At 40.0% G+C, this 20,919-nt stretch overlaps 1 protein-coding gene across 3 annotated transcripts; it reads left to right on the top strand.

The window, feature by feature from the left end:
- Window positions 1-633: 633 nt before the first annotated feature.
- On the top strand, window positions 634-17,946 carry NSRP1 (nuclear speckle splicing regulatory protein 1). 3 transcript variants are annotated; one of them, XM_086624498.1, is made up of 7 exons: window positions 634-679; window positions 1,859-1,946; window positions 11,011-11,067; window positions 12,348-12,479; window positions 13,054-13,261; window positions 13,829-13,937; window positions 16,286-17,946. In XM_086624498.1, exons 1-7 carry the CDS (start codon window positions 660-662, stop codon window positions 17,325-17,327), a joined length of 1,656 nt encoding a protein of 551 aa, XP_086480624.1. In that variant the 5' UTR covers window positions 634-659; the 3' UTR covers window positions 17,328-17,946. The 3 variants fall into 3 exon arrangements, with proteins under 3 accessions (XP_086480624.1, XP_009978811.2, XP_086480625.1); XM_009980509.2 differs by lacking the exon at window positions 634-679 and adding an exon at window positions 1,226-1,245; XM_086624499.1 differs by lacking the exons at window positions 634-679; window positions 1,859-1,946; window positions 11,011-11,067 and having other exon boundaries at window positions 12,414-12,495.
- Window positions 17,947-20,919: the final 2,973 nt, after the last annotated feature.

Raw genomic sequence — 20,919 nt, 5'->3', positions numbered from 1 at the left:
CAACACTTTTAATACAACAAAAACCGCTTTCTTATTGGGATAAACCTTGAGATTGCCGCCAGCTGCGCTGCCTGCAGCAAGATTTCATCTTTCCAATAACGCTTCTTTTGGCGGAATCACTTTTTTAATAACATTTTGGGAAATTAAACTCCTCTTTCTTTCTTTAGTCGGCAACAAGCGACGCCTCCAGGCAGGCGATGACTGGCAGGGGCAGGGTGGCTTCTCACCCGCCCTGGCGAGCGGCGGCCACGGGCTACCGCGGCGCCGGCGCTGCCGGGGCCTTTCCCGCCGCCGGGCTCACGAGGTCCCTCGTGCCCGGCCGCAGGCTCGGCGCGGTCCCGCTCGGCCCGGCTCGGCTCGACTCGGCCCCGCTCGGCTCGACTCGGCCCCGCTCGGCTCCCCTCAGGGCGACGCGGGCCGCCCGCAACAACCCTTCCCCTATCGGCACTTTCGCCACTCGCCAACGGGCCGTTAAAATACTCGTCCCCCACATCCGGCCCTTTCCGCCCGCTCTCCGCCTCCCTTCGGGAGCGGGGCCGTGGCGAGGTGCCGCGGGGCGTCTCCGAGGGTAACGGGAAAGGGGGCGGCTCGGCCGCGAGGAATCTGCGGCCGCAGCGCGACGGGCGGCTCTACTTGGCGGCGGCAGCGGCCGGGACAAGATGGCGGCGCTGAGCAAGCAGTGAGTGACGGTGGAGCCGCGGCTGCGGGGCAGCGCCGCGCCGGGCTCCTCGGGGAGAGGGTCCGACCCGGTTCCCCGGGGGGCCGCCGCTGAGGGCGGGCGCAGGCGGGGCCCTGCCTCGGGCCGGGGCGAGGTCTGACAGAACCCCTCGGCCGGGCTCGCTCGTCCCGGTCGGCGTCTGTCCACCGCGTAGCCGTGCTGTGTTGGCCTGAACGCAAAGCCCTGTTTATTAAAAACAAACAAAACCCGAACCGGCGGGAAGGCATCGGAGGCTGCTGCGGTGATGCCGGGGGTAGTTCCCGCTCTTAGGAAGTAGAATCTCCTCAGGATTCCCTCACAAACAGCTGCGCACCTGCCGCCTCCCCCCGCGCCCCGAACACCGGCCGGGAGGGGCGGCGGGTCGCTCGGTTCCCCCCCGGGTCAGAGGGAGCCGTGCGGGCGGGTTCGGAGCGCGCGGAAGCGAACACTTCGTCACATTGATGACGCAGTAGCCGCGGCGCGGTGGGCTGCACCAGCTCCGCGCTGGTACCGGCTGTTTACTCAGTGATGGACGCAGGGACGCGCAGGTGGGGGAGAAGTTCCTGATTTAGAGATCGTTACCCAAAACGGAGGAGATGTTTCAGAGCACAGAGATGGGCCGTGTCAGCAGAAGAGTTCTGCGTGTTGTTAATCAGTCTCTCTGCGTGACGTAGGCTGGTAGTAAATCGTGTTTTTTGCCGTAGCTGTGTCTGTGGTGGCTTACGTTGCCACGCAAAATAGATGAATTCCTTATTGGACCAGCAAATGTAGTTATGGAGTAGTGTCTACAGAGTAGTGTCTAATGTAGACCAACATTAAATCTCTGCAGGTTAAATAGCAGTAATTTCTTACTTCTCCAAAGGAGAAAAAAAAAAAAAATCACTTGGAGAACTCTGGACAAGAGGGATTTGTGGCCTAATTTAGGAAGATCATTGCATCCACAAACTGTGTGGAAAAAGACAGCGGTAGCTGTGGGAGAAGCTGGCAAGAGTGAGGCAAGGCTGAGCGTGCTGCTGCAAATGCTGCTCACATCTGTGCTTGGTATATGGTGTTGATGCTGGTCGTCTGTTTCTGAAATTGTGAATGGTAGATTTGTGGTTTGGAACATGCTGTGTGTTTTGTGGTAAGTAATATTAAAGATAACTTTCCTTTTTTCCCTAGATATGGGCTCATTATGCCAAAAAAGTTGCCGCAGAAAAATCTCGTTTCGAGTAAACTCTCAGTGTTTGCAGATGACTCTGATGAAGAGGTCAGTACGACAATTTTCTGCTGAAATTTGCCCCGTATTCTGAAAATTATTTATTTACAACCCTTAATGCCTGCATCAGCTATGGTAGTGTCACCAAGATACATGTCATCATTTTGGATTTGGGTGTGAAATATGATCTCCTTTCTTTAGTGCGAGTTACATGAAAGTGATGACTTGACTGTTACTTTCTGTCAGCTCTCCCAGAAGTTCATCACGTGTTTGCAAGAATTAATGGTATCCAGCTCCTAGAAAAAATTGTTTGCCGTCACTGGTAAAGGTGTCTGCAAACAGAGGGACAGTAGTAACCAACAGTCGTTTCTCAGATACTAACTTTAAAGTGTGGTTGTTAAGTGTATTTTATCCTTTAGCTTGTTCCACCCAAATTTTATGTAACTGATTTATGATGTTCAGACTCACTGTAAACAAAAGCAAAGCTGTAGAATCCAGAAGTTCTTAAAAAAAAAAAAAAGTCAAGTAATGAGAATTACTTGGGAGGTCTGGAAGTACTCACAATACTTGTAATATTAGATTGGACAAGATGAAGCTTTTCTATGATCAGAGCTTGTTGATGATCTGTGATGTATGACTATATTGCATGATGTTGAGACTGTTCTATAGTCTCCTTTAATTTTTTTTTTTTTTTTTTTATGTATTACCTTCAAAATATTAGCTTTCTGCCTGTCCCAGTAGAGGGTGCTGTACGCTATAAAAATTATACTTCTGGATATACTGCTGTGAGTATAGGGGGCCTCTGAGAACTGGTGTGGTATATGGGCTGTCTTGGATACCTTACAGAAACCCGGCTTCTAAACTAGAATTTTTGAAGAATTTAAAGTCAGTAGTGTCATAGTTTATGGGTAAAGAATAGTAATTCAGATGAACTTTCCACAGAAACAGAACATGTTTTACAAAAATGTTCTTACTGCTCTAGAGCTTCGCTCAATGCTCTTTCTTTTGTGAGGTTGAAAAAGCCAACGCTAATAGTCTTCATCAGTTTCTGACTCCTGTTATCAAAACATTTTATTTTTTTTAATGTTTTTTTAAATGAACTTATGTCACAGAAAGCCTGAACCTAGCATTGCTGTGTGCCTGGTTCCATTGCAGAATCCAGAATGCTGCTGTTGAAGGTGTCTGAGTTCCTTTTATACAGGGTGTGAAAGTGCTGAGGGTCTTCCTGGTAACATCCACTCAACCCTCAACATGAAACTGCCTCAGTGCAGCTTATAGGACCTGCAGGAAACAAGAGAGGACAGGAACATGTCTCAAATCCCGTCACTTAGCTGCTGTCCTCAGTGCTGTCAGGAGGTGTGTCCCTCCTCCTGAGCTGATAGCTGGCACCATGTCCCTAAAGAGGCTTTCCTTTAAATACAGCTAACGGAGACAGCGGTGGATCCGCTGTCCTCAATGGCAGGAGTACTTTCCGTGTCAGTTTGGGATTTGGTGTCTTTCCCTGCGTAATGGGACTCACCCCGTGATTTCCAGATTCCCAGAATGAGCTTGCATTAGTCTATTGTCATTAAACATTACACGGTGGGACTGGGAACCTTCCCGAGTATGGGGCTCTCTTGCATTTCTTCACTTGGCTCCATTTTCTCTTAATATCTAAACATGAAAGCGAGATAACAAATGCTAGTAATTCTAATAATAATAGATATGAAGCTGTCTACTAATGTTTGGCTTAACAGATCAAGGATCCTGCCTTTCCGAAAGGCTGGCAGATTCACTACTGAGTCTGCTATAAAGAATCTTAAAAGTTGTCATGCTCATCAGTATGGTACACACCCAGCAAAAAGTAATAATCTCATAACTGCCTTTATCAAAGAAGATCATTTTTTTAAAAAAAACAAAATTACTTTATTAGTTCAATAATAATTTCAGAGCTTTTCAAGATAAGGAGCAGCATTTGGGAGGGGTTTCATTTCCTGTCTGCTACCTTATCAGTCAGAACTACATCTCAAATGTCTGGAGATTATGTATTTTTAACTGAACTCTAATATAGTTTGTGCTGGGAAACCTGCACACCTGACTTGGTCTGTGATTATATATTAGATACCAAACTTTTGCTCCCTTTTTTTAAATGTTACTATGCATATTTCATTAAGATTTTGCCTCTGCCCTTGCTGAAGGAATTTGAAAGGTGATCTTTTTTGCTGTGGCTAAATACATTAATGGGTGGTAGTTGCTGATGAAGATAATCTTTGCATTAGTTAATAAGAAGCAGAACATCTGGGATGGAAATTTTCTTGAAATACAATGTTGACTGGGAAAAAGTAAACCAGATGTTACAGTTGCTTCTAGCCAATATAGTTCTGAATTATTTGCCTTGGTAATGAGGAGTTGATGCTATCTTTGAAAACTAGAGGGAAGGTTGTTACCCCTAGGAAAGCCTGTTGTAGAGAGTAGATGTTACAGCAATATACTATGATATGTTAGAAATAAATTTCCATTCTGGCTTACTGTTATTTGTGATATATCAGTTTTCTCCAAAAATATTCATGCAATGCATTTTCAGAGGTAGCTTGTCCGTGTTCCCCGTGCACTGTTCCATGTTCTATTTTATCTTTGGAATTTAGTTGAAAATATCTCTGTGGTACAGCAGATAAAATTTCTTTTTCTTAATTGTATCAGAATTACCCAAAATACATTCTTGTACCTTACCAGCCTTTCCAAACTGATTTGTTGCTACAGGATGTGAAGTGGAGCTGAAAAAATAGACGCAAATACATAGACCACAATAGGTACTAAATTCAGGAGAGGGATTGTGGAGTCGGTGTGGGCAGTTCTGTGAATGTATCAGCTTGATTTGACCTTTTTTTTAGTGATGGTCTAAAAGATAAATGGAGTGTTTAAGCAGGCACGAAGGAAGAAACTGAAAACAAGCAGAAAACCGTATCCTGTGGTAGACTCAGATATTTGGTTTTGCTTACGGATCCTTCCATTCACTTGACAACTTTGTGAAGGATACAGTGTGACTAAAAAAATCCATGGGCAAAGTATTGAGTATTGATTATGACCAGAGTTTATGCAGCAGTTTTCATGCAAAATAATACTAAGTAGACTAAAGGGGCTCTTGGAAAAGAGATTACTGAAAAGAATATGGAGAAGAATAACTGGAGAGAATGTACGTAAAATCAAGAATGATTCAGAGAAAATGAAGAGATTTTGCCATTTCTCATAATATGAGCAATAGGGTATATTATGGAATTACCAAGTAACTGGTTTAATCTAAACAAAAGGAAGTTGAGTTTTTTTCTTCATACAATGTATAATTAAGTTGTGGAACTCATTGCAACAGGATATTGTGGCATGGCCAAAAATATAAATGAAATTAGAAATGATTAGTCAAATTAAGGGATGCTCTTGGTGTCAAACAACGATCCAGGTGCATCCTCCCGTTCAGGAAGTCCTTAAACTCCTGGTTGCTGGAAGCTGGGAGGGAATGCCAAGGAAAGCTTATTCTGTACATGACTTGTTTTTCATGTTCTTTCTCTTAATCTTCTACTAGTAGCCATGGATCCTGTAGTGTATGAATTGAGATCAATCTATTACCTGACCTGAAATTTATTTTTTTCTCTCTCCGTGAAGGCTTGAGTCTCATGTACATTGAGTGTGCAGGCCGTAGTTGGCTAATACTGAGGGCAAGCCCCAAGGACTCACTGCTAGATACGTACACATGAGAGTGGAAGTAGCTCATTTTCAGATGTTTTGATAACAAAGTGTCATAAGTCCCAAGATCTCACAGGCTGAGGTTCCTTATCTGATGTGAGAAGAATGAAGTGAGCAGAGCCACATCTCAGCCTTCCAGAGACTGAGCCATGCAGGGCCAGACTTGGGTCAGGATCTGTGGAAGCACATGCAGGTACCTACAGCTGAGTTCTCTGAGCTGCCTGTACAGTCAGTAGAGGTGCAGGTGCTTCTGGGGCACAATTACCTCATTCTAAAGCAGACATCTAAAATCAAGGAGATGAATTTTGGTGTGAAAGTGTCTTATTTCTCAGTCTTTAACAATAAAGTGCTCTTGGGCTGGCTAGTTCAGCATAAATGTAAGCTTTGCTTTTGTGAACTGACTGACTATGCTTCTTTTACTTCCTGATCAAATAGAGCTCCAAATTATCCTGCTGTTGCTGTTTGGTCAAATATTTTTGTGCGCATCCAGTTAAAACTAGATGATTGTAGTGAGAGATTAAAATCAAACTACATATAATCTGCTTGACATCATTGAAGCTTTTCATTTGCCTTTAAAATATCTTTCACTTTAAACAAAGGTAATTTGTTTTATGTTTCTACTGCAAAGCAGTGTGTAGAGAATTCAAAAGGGCGACGGTAAAGGGCAAAGCCCCCTCCTGGGTCTTTCATAACAGATTATTTAGTGCAGAAGCATCTTTCAGTTTTAAAAAAGGAATGGAGTGATGTCTTACATTGTCTGTCAGTAAGTACCATGCCTGGGGTTTTGGTAGGAACCACAAATGCTCTTCCTTAGGAGTCAGGCTACGCAGCCAATATGAGATAGTAATAGTAATAGCTGAAGTTATGTCAGAATTTGTTGATCTTGTACTTCTTGTGGCAGTCAGTGGGGAAAAACAAGTTAGGCATCTCATACATAGTTTGAGAACGTTTGTTAAAATAGTTGTGATGTTTTTTACAAGACATCTTCAGCTTCAGATTTAAGGTTGTAACTTCCTAGAAACCATCTTCAACACTGAAAATGAGACTAGTCACAGACAAAGACTTGTTTTCTGAGACTGTGCTTAACTGGTGCTGCACCCTCTGCTCCAGAAATTGTCATTTACAGCAGCACTTTAGGCAGAGCTACTTCCAAAACCCCAACATCAGCAACTGGCTTTTTCTCCCAAGAGCAAACGAGTCAAATGAATAGCAACTCAGAAGAGTAAATAGACTCCAAGTATTCTTTAAACAAGGCACCTTCAGGTAAATCATTTGCTCTCCTGGTTTTTCTTAGGTTTTCTAAGAAGAGCTTAATATGATTCATTGTCTGACATTTGCCCATAGTAAGTTTCTGAATGTACTGGCCAATTTCAAGAGAATTGGACAAGACTAGGTGTCTGTAGCTGCAGAGCAATGACCTTGTTAATGCCCTGGTGAGGACAAAGACAAGAGGGTCTCAACCCTTCTGGGTTCTCTTTGGCTGGCCTGGAACCTGAAGGAAGTTTATAGATACCTGAAGGAGATAAGAAATGAGAGAGAACAGTAGATTGAGGTAATTTCTTTTATTACTCCCCCCTCTTTTTTTTTTTTTAACCTTTTCCATTGTGCACAAGCTATCTTCCATGGTTTCATAGGGCTAGTAGACTGTGGAATTACTTCTAAGAGTTCCTTGATTTGCATGGATTCTATGTAGTTTCACAGGATAGGGTTAAAACATTTTCTTCTGCAGAAAATATTAACTATAAGCTTTGTGCTTCAGAAGAATAGCTTGACTGCAGGGAAAGAGAAAGTATGAGACAGATTGCTGAGCTTATAGGCCTTTAATAAATGGGCAGTTGATAAGTAAAAACGATACAAAAGAACGGGGAGTTCTCATCTGTCAGAGCCTGTAGCACAACAGGAAATTGTCAACCATAAACCATTACGGAAGGTGTTTGTTTTTTGTAAACTTACTGCCACTCTGGACAAACAAATGGCAGGTGGACTTCTTTACAATTATGTGTACCATAGAGGATTATATATCACTCTTGTGGTTGTGTAATCTTTGTAGATCAACACGTTTATTCCATGTAGGTGGACAAGGAGAGCATTCTAAGCATTCAAACATTTTGGTGGAATAAAAAGCTTGCTCTGTAAATAGAACTGCAGAATCTGTTTTGTCTCTTACTGAGCCCTTGCTTTCGGGCATAATGCAGGGGAGATACAGAAAGGTACTTGAACTGTAAGTAAAACCAGTGTGAAAGTGTCCAATAGAGGAATCGTTCAGTGATGACCATTAACATGTCAAGCAGAGGACCGTCTTCTTCCCCAAGAGCCAGGAGGAAGTCTGCATCTTCTGTATAAAGCTGGTGTATGTTCCACTGCCAATTTAAAATAGTAGTTTATATAAAGAAATTTATACTGACTCATTTATAGTATTTCTTTAGAAGAAAGCATATGACATAAAAATCGAGTACAGTATTTTAAATACTTCTCAACATGAGCTCATCAATCCTGAAAGCCAGAGGTAAATACTGGATGAATGAAGCCAGGATTCTTGTAGATTGTTTTAAACTAAATAATCCGCTATCTACTTCCCTCAGTCAACCAGCCACATAAATAAATAAGAGACTATATCCAATTCTAGTCCAAATAATCAGCAAGCTGCAGTATCCAGGGTGTAGTCCCTGATACCACAGGGGACTCTTTGTGAGCATTTGCTACCGTCTGCCAAGCTCCACTTCCTAAAGCCTGCAGCGTGCTCTGCTTCCTTACTGGTAACTGCAGCTGGGGTAGGCAGAGAGGCTGCTTTCTGGTGAGGGGCATAGCTGAATCCGTGCAGGGCTTTTCTTCCCGGAAAATGTACGTCACGCTTCCCCTTTGTTGCTGTAGTTTAACCACAAGGTTGCACATTTTGAGAGCAGAGATGGATTTTATCTGAGTGTGCATGTAGCAGTTAAAGCACCAGGAAAAGCTGGAATATGTGCCCTTTCAAGTTCCTGTTTTTACTTGTCTGCAAGTCCCTCGTTTGGAGAGCTCTAGGAAGGAGTATTTGGAATGTTCTGTGTCTCAGTTTTTTCTCATTGTAGTATTACCTATAAAAGTAAGTCCTCATGTGTTTGTGGGAAGTGAGCAAAGTTCTGAGTATTTAGAATCCAATGAATGCTGTTAGGTGATACCAAATGTAGTTCTCCAAATATTGACGGTGTTGCCTTGGCAGCATCTCTGGCTGAGTTTAGAATTACTTGATACTCCTCTGAGATAATACCTTGTTGGCTTTTATTTTTTAAAAAACTACACAGAAGCTTGCATGTCTTGTCTTTGTTTATGGTTTGCATAGCAGGAAAAAATCCCTTAGAGGTGGTCACCGTGTGTACCTCTTCATTGCATATGACTCGTGAAGTCACTAGCAATCTGAACCATCCGTGGTGGGAGGCAGAGGTCCCAAGGATACTGCCTTCCTGTGGGCTTCCTGGAAATCGGCAGCTCGGTAAACGGGCAGACATAGAAGATTTGTGATTTTTCATCTTTCTCAGTGTGGAGGAGGACCACTGGCTTTTGGTCCCACTCAGTGTTGCCTGCCTGCCGAATCGAGCAGGCAGGGTGGCTGAGGGGTGGTAGGGGAAATTGAGGCACGACACAAAGGCACACACAATGAAACTCCCTTCATTCTGCTGCTTCTGGCACAGCTTGTTCCCTGTTTCTGAAATTAACCAGTGAAAAATATTTGGACTGTTTACAGTCCGTCATTTAGAAAATTGTGGAAAAGCACTTGGATTCTTTTTGTTGTTAATGTATCTGCTAAAATTTTAATAGCCTGAAAAAGAGGGATCATGACATGTTAGTATTTTATTTTAAACATCAAATGAAATCAAAAACCTTCTTGTTCAGGGAATCTGTTTGAATTTACATGGTGCTAATTCTGTTGGATTTCAGAAGATCCTAGTCCCTGCTGCCAAGCTCCCTGATAGTCAGTTTCCGTTTTTTAATTTTATTAAGAGCCGATTACACAATCTCTTTTTCTTTCTAAATGTAATACAGAGCATGTGTTAGTCAAAGTTGCAAAGCTTGGGAAGCTGCCAAAATGCAAAAGGATTTTTCCTTCCTGTTTCTGCTTTTTAAGATTAAGAGATGTTTAATTGCATAAACAAGGGTACGAGTCCTGTCATTTGTAGTGAATCTGTTTAATAAACAGTATTATCTATTGGTGGAGAAAAGATAGATACCGTACTTTAGTTCTACACTAATTAAAAGACAAAACTAAACAAAGCATAAAGCTTTTTTTAAAGGGCAGTATAATTAGAAAACATGTTTTCAGTAACGGATGTGGTTTTTTTCGGGAAGACTAGTATTGCAATTTTCTAACAGGTTAATCTTGAGAAATTTGATGTTTGAAGTACGAGCTGTTCAAATCAACAGTATTCTTGCTTCTAAAAATACAGAACTAGTGATACAGATCAAACTTGAAATAAGTGCCAAATCCTTTCGGATGTTTTTTTTTACTATGAATACATTTTTTCATGTGATTGTCAGTAAGAATGGCTGCTCGTGACTGCTACATCTCTGGTAACATTTACATGCTGGAAGAAGAGTATGTATGTTCTGAGTAGCACCTATCTATGTCACAGACTATTAGAAATATAATTTAAAAAATCCTTGAACATTTATCCTTCTTTATTCACAAACTTATAATTCCCAAGAACATTAAAAAGTTTTTGATGTATAAATTGGTAGGAGGGTATAATTCCAATTTCTGTTGATTCGGGGTGTGGCGGGGATTATTTTCTGTGTTTTCTTTTTTTTTCTTCTTTTTTATTGAATGGCAAAACCTGAAAGAATTGTAGTGTTTATGAGCGAGTAGGTGTATTACAAGCATCCTTCTCTCAGGAATTTGTTTCAGTACTGGCTTTAGCTGTCCTTTGCTGGATATTTTGCCTGCTGATGTTCTAGCTTCTTGCACCAACAGGACTGACCCTTGCTGTAGTGGAGGGGTATGTCTTTTCTAACAGTTTTTTGGTGGTGGTTGGAGGAAGACATTGCAATTAAATGGTTTTCACAGACCTCCTGTGTCTCTGAGCATTTCTTGGACAGAAATTGCTTGTTTTGTGAGATGGCATAAAATTTTACGTAGCTCTTGAGGTACATACGTCATTGAAATAGTGTTCTTAAACTCATCGTCATTTTAATAAAAAAAAATATATATATGTGAGGTACTGCAATACTTTGTTCAAGGAAAAAACGATTCATTGTATGCTTGTGAATGAACTTTTTGGTTTTTTTGCTTACAGAAACACTGTTGAAGTGGGAGACTGACTTATGTAATGGGACTATTATGTAGTTTTTTGTTAGAATGGTAGAAAAATAATATGAGCTGTGTCAATGTGATTAATTTTGTTTCTGCAATGTTTCCTTCTTATAGCCATCTGTTGGTGAAAGTCTTCAGAAAGAAGCATTGAAAAAACAAGCAATGAAACAGGTAAGATGTGGTGGGAACTCATGCCCATGGCAAATTAGGAAATTACTGCATCCATTCTCTTTTAGTAAATAATTGCAGAAACATAATTGTGCAACTTCGGAGTTAGAATTACACTTTATAAAATTACGTGGATTTTTTTTTATTTATTTTGTGCATTGTTCTTTGTAGCACAAGACTTTATTTAAAACTTGAAATTCTCAGAGCCTTTCCTCTAGCAAAGATTTTGTTTCACTTTTCTGAGAGGGAGTGTTCTTTTTGAAATTGTTATGGCCACGGTCAGAGTAGCTGAAAAACTGCCCAATGAAAGCTGCATGAGTGAGGTTTAACACAGAGCTGGTTGTAATTTAAAACACAATAAAATTTCTAATTACTTGCTGCAGGCACTTAAATACACAAGATGTTGAAGTTTGTTTTGTGGCATTGAATGCATCAATGTTTTCAGAATTTCTCAAACCATGTGTTTCGTTGGTAGAATGTAGTGTTACAAAGTACTGGGCTTTTACATATTCTTTATACCAACAGTGACCGTTTTATTGTAATTGAGGAATAAATTATACAGAGGAAGCACAAAAAAGTTTCAGACCAATAAAAGGCATAGCTAGATGAAAAAGATATTTATGCATCATGCATTTAATACATTGCTTGTTTTTGCTGCAGGTAAGATGTGCTTGAGAGCAACTTGTCTGATTGCTGTTCAGCATTCCTCTTCTGTTGTCAGGAGATCTGACCCAAGGGCTCCCCTAGTAGTAGCTTTTTTTTTGATAGGGCTTTTAAAAACTGAACGGTTTCACAGTTCTTACTTTCAAAGTACTGGACTGTACAAACAAGATAGAACTGAAATGTGGAATCATGTCCTGAATTATGTTAGTACATGTTTATTATTTGGAGCTTTGGGGAAGGTAGATAAACTATAGATGAAAACAGACAGTGAAATTTATTGAAACTTCGTTTACTGTTTATTAAAAAATGAATTACATGATTTGGTGGAACAGTTTGCTCATGAAGAAGTTTCCAGTATTGACTGTTGTGCTTTGCTTCCTATATTTCCTATAACTGCAAATACTGGTGATGATTTGGTTGGTTGTCTCCTCAATTCTGGTAAACAGTTCAAGAACTTTGTGGATCAGACTGTTTTTAATTTACGCTCAATGTTCTAATGGATAGGTTTATACTGTAGATCTGTTTAAATTACAATATAGGAATCAAGTGTTTGAAAACAGTAAAAAAATTCATGCTTCATGTTTTTTGATGTCTTCTCCTCCTCCCTTTTTTTCTTCTAGACTAAACTGGAGATTCAGAAGGCTTTGGAAGAAGATGCTACAGTGTACGAGTATGACAGTATTTATGATGAAATGCAGCAGAAGAAGAAAGAAAGTAATGCCAGAGTGTTATCTGGAAAAGATGACAAAAAGGTTGATACCTGAAAATGTATGCTGTCTGTCTTGTCTCTGTATGCTTGGAATAACTCTGATTACGTAACTTTCAAGCTTTGCCAAATGCATTTTCTCATGGGACATACAAGTACTGTGCTCAAATCCTGTTAGGTAAGGTAGGCATTTGCAAGAATTTTGGCAAAACTGTTAGTTCATCAGGTACTTCAGAGTCCTGATCCAGTGGATTTCTGGAGGCAGCAGACTACAAGTTTCCCACCCAATTTATGATGTACATATAGCATATCTTTCTGTGTATTTCTGAAGAGAATGTTACAGTGGGATAATAGGATTAGTGGACCCTGTAACGATGCTATTTCTGATAATAAAAGTCTCTGGTTATTAAGCCAAGGAGCCTAAATTGTCCCTTCTCACTCACCAGTGTGCTTACTGGAGGACTGTCAGAATTCTGACTGAAGCATTTAACTTTCATTGGTGAAATGTGAGCTGATTTCCACAGCCTTATGCCTTGTTTCATCTCCAGCAATCCCAATTTGTGTTTTTTCAGTCACCTTAATTATTTCTCAGCATTATACCTTTTTTCCACCTATTTTAGCCCAGATACATCCAAAATATCCTCAAAGCAGCTGAGATTAGAAAGAAAGAGCAAGAAAAAAGAATGGAGAGAAAAATTCAGAAAGAGCGTGAAATGGAAGGAGGAGAGTTTGCTCACAAAGAGGCTTTTGTGACTTCAGCCTATAAGAAGAAGCTGCAAGAAAGGGCTGAGGAGGAGGAAAGAGAAAGAAGAGAGGCTGCTCTCGAGGGTAAGATTCTCACTGAAATAATTCCAGTTAAATAGAAGCGTGGCCTTGTACACCATTTGCAACGTTGTTAACTGGTCTCTCTGTGAGATGCAACACAATTAAGATCAAAAAGACCAGATAACAGATACTGAATCGGATCCCACTTCATCTGTGATTTTCCTTTGTACATGTTACTGAAGGAACAGAAGCAGCTCCTTGATGTGTGTCAGTACTGTTTGGGTTGGGAAGGGTCAGTGTTGAAGAAAGACTCGTAAGCCTGGGGTATGATGATGCTTACACTCCTTACTTCAGACATCCTGTACAGTGTCCCAGGAAGAGGTATAAAGAATAGGGTATAGGATCATAAGGTAAATCATGTTGGAGTGGACCTCTGAAGGTTGTCTGTTCCAACCTTTTGCTCAAAACATGGTCTGCTATGAGGTCAAATCAGGTTCTACTGAGCTTTTTCCAGTCTGGATGTGAAAACCTCCACAGTGGAGATGGCATTCTTGCTGATGTCTACCAGTTGTGAGTTATCTGATGAGTATTTGTGGGACAGTAAATCCAACCTTACTTCCTTTCTCTTAGCGTACCTGGATGTGACCAAACAGAAGGATCTCAGTGGATTTTACAGACATCTTTTAAACCAGAGAGTAGGGGAAGAAGAGATGCCGAACTGCAGCTTCCGTGAAGCCAGGTAGGATGTGATTCCAGAAGGCTTTTAGGTATAAACCAGCTTCTGGCTGTTTGTGATTCCACACTCACTGAAACACCATGAGAATTAGACAAAGAGCACTAAAACACTGGTAGGGTAAGCTGGTTAACTGAATTGTTTGGGAAATGTCTAATGATCATCAGTGGCATGGACTATAAGATAGAAACAAGCAGGAGAGTTTAAAAAGTATCAAGAGGACAGTCATACTTGTAATACTGCTTGTTATTCCTCTGACCTACATTTGCTTTGGTTTACATAATATTTGGCAATCTGCATTGTTACATATTTTGAATCATGAGGGATACGGAAGGTAAAATAATGAGCATAGAGGTAAGTCACAGGAAATTATGTTCGTACTATTCCACATTTACAGTTTTGTAAAAAAAAAAAAAAATAAGTAAATTGATTGTTGATGCTGTGGTAAAAGGAAATTAGTCAAATATATAGGAAATCCAGTGGGAATATTTTAAAATCTTAATATATGCACAGCCCAAAGTGAAGTAATGAGGTGAGGCTGAATTATTTATGTAGTGGAGATTGTGGAATTCTACCCTGTGGATAAATGTGGTAATGGAGATATGTTTCTTAACGTGCAACAACTGATCATTTGAAACAGTTAATTCAGGTTAAACTTCGTTTGAGATAGGCCTTAAAACTGGGTGTCACTAGTTAAGGGCTTGCCATCATGAAGAAAATGCAGCTTTCATCAAGAGATCTTCTAGATCGAGATTGGATTAGAGAAAATTCTTGGCTTAAATGAAGAATGCCATCGCGGTGAAGATACTCAGCTATCTGAAATAAGGGAATTCTCAATTATGTCTTTAGTATAAGGATACGTCACCTTATTGGACATAAATAGAGAAAAGTGGTGTTAAAGAAATAGGAAGTAAGAATTAGTGACCGGAAGATAAGCAGAACAGCTTCCTGAATTTCAGCAGAAAAGGTGAAATTTGAGGCTCCAGTTTTGTCATCTGAGACTTCAAGTATGAGCATACCTGTGTGTTTGGAAAAACATCCTGTCTCAGGCTTTCACCAAAGAGATACCTGCTTGGTTTCAGTGGTGCACAGAGATTGCTACTGAGGTGGTTAAATTAATTTTGCATTTTATGCTTTCTTCTTTTTATTGATGAAATCAAAGTTACCCGGTTGCACCTCTCTATAAAAACAGTAGCAGTAGTGGTCAGCCTGCTTGGTTGCCCATTTGCTTCAATAGTTCTTCTTGCAGAGCTTCTTCAGGAAGATGTAGTTTTGTACTGTGTAGACATCATTTGAAATAATGGTATCTTAATCCTGCAAATTAAGGAAATGTTCTTTTTTTTGTGACTTGTATGTAAAATTAATTCAGGGGAAAACAAGTAGTACTGTAGATGGTGCTCCCAGCAGGGCTTTCAGATAAGATCAGGTGTAAATTTTAACTTTATTCATTCTTATGGTGATAGAATAAGATACAGAGAGAAAATGGCTCAATGTTTAGATCTCAGAATTTGCATCACTTGTCCCTGAAGTGATCCACCTTTGACTTGTGATTTTAATTAATTGGATTACTAAATGAATTATCAAACTTTTCAGCATAGTTTTTAGTCACTGCTCACAGACTAGCCATGCTTTCAAGCATTCATCAAACATTCAGCCTAACTAGCTGGTCTGCTGATTCATAAGAATGTTCCACAGAGTGTTACTGTAGCTGTGTCATTAAAAAGGAGAGACGTGTGGCTTGTGTGAGTGAACATGTATTTCCTTGTCAGTCAGAAAAGAGTGACAAAGCATAACCTTTCTGTCTGCTGCCCAAGATGGTCCTCTGTGGGTCGGCTTTTTGTATTTAAGAATCTATGAGCTGTTAAAAGATACAACTTTCTATCTAGCCACAAGAGAGAGATCTTCAGAAGTACTGGATTAAAAAATCTATTACAACTCTAAGGGAAGCTATTTTCCTACCTCTGTCAGCAAAACATACAACCTGCTTCTTCTCTGGATAATTATTTGATGCAAATAGAGGAATAAACACACAGGAAAAAAACGTGTAGCTTGCCAAAAAGCTTACACAAGAATACAAATCTATGTCTTTACATAGATGGAGGCTACAGATACTTAACCATAGTATTTCTTTGAGGCAAATTCGTCAGCTCACATTCACCAATGAACCAGGTACGGATACTTAATAGAAATCTTTCATGCTGGATTCCTGGAACCTGAGCCACAGATAGATTTGCTTTCTTAGACTTTTCAGCAGCATCTTCTGCTTAAGTCCTGACCAGAAGTCAGTTTGTAGAAAAGTCTGAGGTTTCAGGCTGTGTAATGCTGTTTTTTCTTTTTTAACACAAAAAATGTAGGATAAAGGAAGAAAAATCTGACAGTTGTTATGACAAGTCCAACCGAAGGAACAAATGCCCATATGAAGGACAAAGACTGAAGCCCTCTGCTAAGAAAGAGAATAATCCAGACGCTGATACCGACTTAGAAACTGATAGTAGTGATGATGAGGAGAGACGCAAAAAAAGTAAAGTGAATTTGAAAAAGACGAGAAAGAGAGAAAGCTCTGTGAGCAGTGAAGAGGAGGCGAAACGTCACAAGAGCCAGAGGCATTCCAGGTCACCAAGCTCATCCAGTGTGGAGGAAGAGCTGCACACAAAAACGGAGACAAATCATCTTACAAAGAGGGGAGAGAGCAGACCAAGCAGAAGGGGAAGCAATGAACAATACAGGGAAAAAGGTTATGAAAGAAATAGGACCCACGAAAAGGATCACCAAAGGGAAAAGGAAGAGCGACATAGATATGGGGATTACACTAATAAAGATAACTACAGAAGGAGAGAAGAGCAAGATGATAAACAAAGGGGGAATGAAAGAAAAGAGAGGGAGGGACATGGCAGAGAATGGAGGAAGGCAAAGGAAAGAGAAGAGAAGGGCTCAGAAAAGGAACGAGAGAAAGAAAGAATAAGAAATGGTAAAGAGAGATATAGTGAGAGAGAGAAGGAGAGAGGAGAGAAATGCAGAGAAAAGGAAGATCATGTGAAGGAGAGGGGAGAGAAATATGGTAGTGATGAAAAGAAATACAGAGAGAGGAGGGGAAGTACTCCTACATATTTGGAAAAAGATCAAGAGACTGATCTGGAAAAAGAGAGAAAGGGAAAAGAGAAAGAGGTGGATGAGAAGGGAAGATCCAGCTCTGGAGTTTCGTCTGAGCAGAAACGTAAAGCTGGAGAAGAAGGGGAGAAAGAGGAGAACGAACAAGCACAGAAACCGTCTGAGAGCATGAGCAAATTTGCCAAACGGAGCAATGAGGAGACAGTCATGTCAGCGAGGGACCGCTACTTGGCAAGGCAGATGGCACGTGTCAGCGCCAAATCCTACATTGAGAAGGAGGAAGATTAATGTCCCTGTGGTGGGCAAAGACACTTGGTTTGTCAACCAAGAGGAGAAGCCACTGCTGCATGGACTCTTGTACAGAGGTAAAAATGTATCCTAGCTCTTTATGCCTGGCATTCGTTTCAGAAACTGTGTGCCATGATGGAAGAACAACTTTTGCAATGGATTAATGGATCGTTTGATACACACCCTTAGTCGTTTATACAGTTGAAATATTACGTTTGGCTGACTGTTCACTCCCGCCTTCGGTACTGTTGTTGCCTGAGGATTGTAGGACAGACCTAGGAGCGTTAAACAACGTAAGGTGAGAATACTTCCCCTGGCAGCCCTTACTCCTTTCACCAGCTGAAACAATAAGCTCTGTTGAAACAAAGGTGTTCTCAGGCCATAGCAGGAGTAATTGTTGCCCATTGATGCTCTCACAAATGAGAAGCAGACCTGTAGAAGTTAGAAAAAAAAACAAGAAAAACAGCCTGAACAATAATCCAATAATCTGGGACATTTCTGTACGTAGTGTGTCGTTTTGTAAGCTAAATGCATATTGAGATATGAATTTTCTATTTATATGTGGGCTTTGGTTTTTGGGGACCTGATGTACAGAAACAAATAAAGTGTAAGATACGTACTGGATCTAATGTGTGGGTCTTTTTTAGTCATTGTGTTATTTTACTGCATCTTCTTTGTGTGAAACAAGGTATGTCAGTCTTTTTTCATACATCACAGTCATATCTGCTTGTTCTACTGGAGGTAATATGTTAGATTTGTCAGTCTGTCCGTTTGTTCATAAAGGTTTGTAATCAGGAATAAAGTTATCTCCAAACTGTAAGGCAGTGGTCATAGTTTTTAGAATACATTTTCAACGCTTTTCATAATTGTTCTTTCACTTGGTTTTGTAGTAAATTTATCCCTTTTATGCTACAGTAAGATGAACTAATCTAAAAAAAAGATTTTGAGATTGGTGTTTCTCTAATATTTTGTTCATCAGAGTTAGTAATGAGACAAAATGTGAGTAAAATTAAATGCCAGCGGCATGAGTTTTATACGTAAGCTAATCAGGTAGCTAAGCACTTACTCCAAGCAAAGATCAGTTTGGTTTTGCTGTTCTGTCTGAACAAATGTAGTGTGCATTGGTGGTTCTGTTGAAAGAGTATTTAGCAGTGGGCCAGGGTTTAAACACTGAAGGAAATCCTCTGCTTTTTGTCACAGAGGCCTTGTTGGGATAGTAAACTGGATTTAGATATTCTGCTTTTTCTTGAAATTGAGTTTTATCTTTGCTCTTCCCATTAAAGAGAGGCACAAGAGACGTCTATAGATGGGTTACGAATATTAAATTTATTACAATAACAGTTTACAGTACAAGGCACATACTGATGATTTACAATCAGCTTGCAACACTTGTAACTAAACAGCCACATAAAATAATACAGGTGTATCATGTACAAGTTGAAGGGAATACTTAGTTCTGTACAGCTAAAACTCCAGTTTAATTCTCTTTGCTTAAAAGGCAAACATGGTCCTAATTTACCAGTTTCATAACTTCCTTTTCATGGTTCAGAACAGAGGGTAGGATATACTCGTCTGATAAATAAGCAGAAGGTGAGCTGAAGAGAAAAAATCGGATTGTTTGCCTCAGAACACTTCTGATTGCAGTGCAGCCCGTTTGGTGTTGATAGAACTAGTTTTTGTACAAAACCAATATTTAATGTACGGCTGCTTGTTGAGCTACCTGATAGATATTGGTGACTCCAAATGTTTTCAGATGGATGTATAAAAGGAAGAAAGAAGAATTAACAATAAAAATAAATGAAATCAATTTCTCAGTATTTCAACCAGTCAGCTAAACAGAGATACTAAAAAAAAGAATTTATCATAAAAAGATTTAGAGAACTTCAAACCAATATGCCATGTAACAAACAAAAGAACTAAACTGCCTTGCAAGTTCAGCTTTTATGGAATGAAAACATGGATATATTGTATCTTTGTATTATTCAGAAAAAGGAAAGCCTTTTTAATCCACTTCTGGAGGGCTTCCTTGCCCCTTGTTCCCATAAAGACCTCAGATGGGATTACCCTGGTGAAAAGAGAGCAAAGATCTAATATCACTAGATCTAACATCACTAATGATCTTCTGGACTGCCTATTTCTAAAAATATTTTTCCTGTGACTTTGCATGTCCATGTTGCTTTTTGTATCTTTGAGTGATTTTAAAAACTTTCACCTCTCTCAGTACATCTGTTCTCAGAGTGCATTATTCTCGTTTTTCAACTGAGAAATTCAAGAAGAGAGACCTTGCCCTGTTTTACACTGTGACTGTTGCAGGGCTTGTATTTATTAATGTCAAGGCTTCTTGGCTGACTTTCAGTCCACAAAAAACTGGTATTTCTTGGGAAGTTGCTCAGCATTCTGTGCTAAAACTGCCCAGAGAGACAGTGCCTGTTGCAGATTAGTGTCTTAAAAAATACAAATTAAAGGTGCTTCTTTCACCATTTCAGAAGTTGTTATAAAAGAATAACATCAGTAGTATTGCACTCTAAATAGCAGTGATTTTTTGCAATGATTACTTTGCAAATTATTCCATTAGAAATAATGTTCCCAGTTTCAGTTTGTTTGCAAGGGCTGAAAGAGAAACTTTGGCTTTGATGCAGATAAAGCTCATATTTGACTTAACCATTTCTTTCCCCACTTTCACTCTTCCCAATAAAAGGCAGCAGAATGTCTGTTTAAAGAGGCTTTTGCAAGTTGCATATATGGAAATGACTAAAAATTGGGGCGGTACGTTTTGGGTTGTTTTTTTAATGAGCCTGGCATGAAACAGAATCAAGTCTAGCAAGAATTTCTGTTTGTAAGATATATCTATTTAAATACTGATCTATTTAGGAGGAAAAATACTTAGCATTATTTGATCACCAGTCTGAAAAATGGAGAAGCAGGGTAGGGTTTTCTCCTTTATTTCCCACACTTGATAGTGGATACATACGAGGACCTCATTCATCTTACATTGACATTTCATATGTATTTTTTTCAATTAATAAAGTCATAACAGGTAATATTTAAAAAAAAAAAAAACCAAAACCAAAAACAACCAAACAGTAATTTTCTGGTTGGTAACTTGATAACTGAATGGCTTTCCAATACTAAAAGAATGCCCAAACTGTGCCTCTTTTCCTCAAAAGCCAGTTTTGAAAGTATTTTTCAAAGATACTTGAGGGATAATCTACAAAACTATTTCTTATGAGTGACTGTCCAGTGAGAGATTTATTATGGTTTTCTGGTGGCAGTGCAAGAACGTGTTCCCTTTTTAAAAACAGTTTAGGAGTCTTTTGATTGTAGTTCCAAAAGAACAATCGTTGTCCCTTGAAGTAATTTCCTTATTGGAAGCTGGGCTGGAGACCTGAAGTTACGGGAACTCAAGTCACTAGCTGAAGAGGCCTTCCTGCAGGAGGTGTCTGCACACTTAAGGGGAAAAACCTTGGTGGAAGCAACGAAAACCTTTTCAAAAGGCAAACACACCATCACAGCTTCCCTCTGCCGTGGCAAGTTCTGCGTACCGCTGTAAACTCTTCAGAAGGTTTCTTAGTGCCTGCTGCTATGAATGCAG

Source organism: Tauraco erythrolophus, chromosome 21 (genome assembly GCF_009769465.1).
Source record: "Tauraco erythrolophus isolate bTauEry1 chromosome 21, bTauEry1.pri, whole genome shotgun sequence".
In the NCBI taxonomy this organism is placed as follows: domain Eukaryota; kingdom Metazoa; phylum Chordata; class Aves; order Musophagiformes; family Musophagidae; genus Tauraco; species Tauraco erythrolophus.
This window is presented reverse-complemented; position numbering and strand designations above follow the sequence as displayed.

Excerpts from the sequence above, each read along its gene's own strand:
- NSRP1 (XM_086624498.1), top strand. The coding sequence starts at position 660 with ATGGCGGCGCTGAGCAAGCA. Across the intron at positions 13,262-13,828 it reads AAGAGAGGCTGCTCTCGAGG|CGTACCTGGATGTGACCAAA; the intron begins GTAAGATTCTCA and ends CCTTTCTCTTAG. Across the intron at positions 13,938-16,285 it reads TGCAGCTTCCGTGAAGCCAG|GATAAAGGAAGAAAAATCTG; the intron begins GTAGGATGTGAT and ends CAAAAAATGTAG.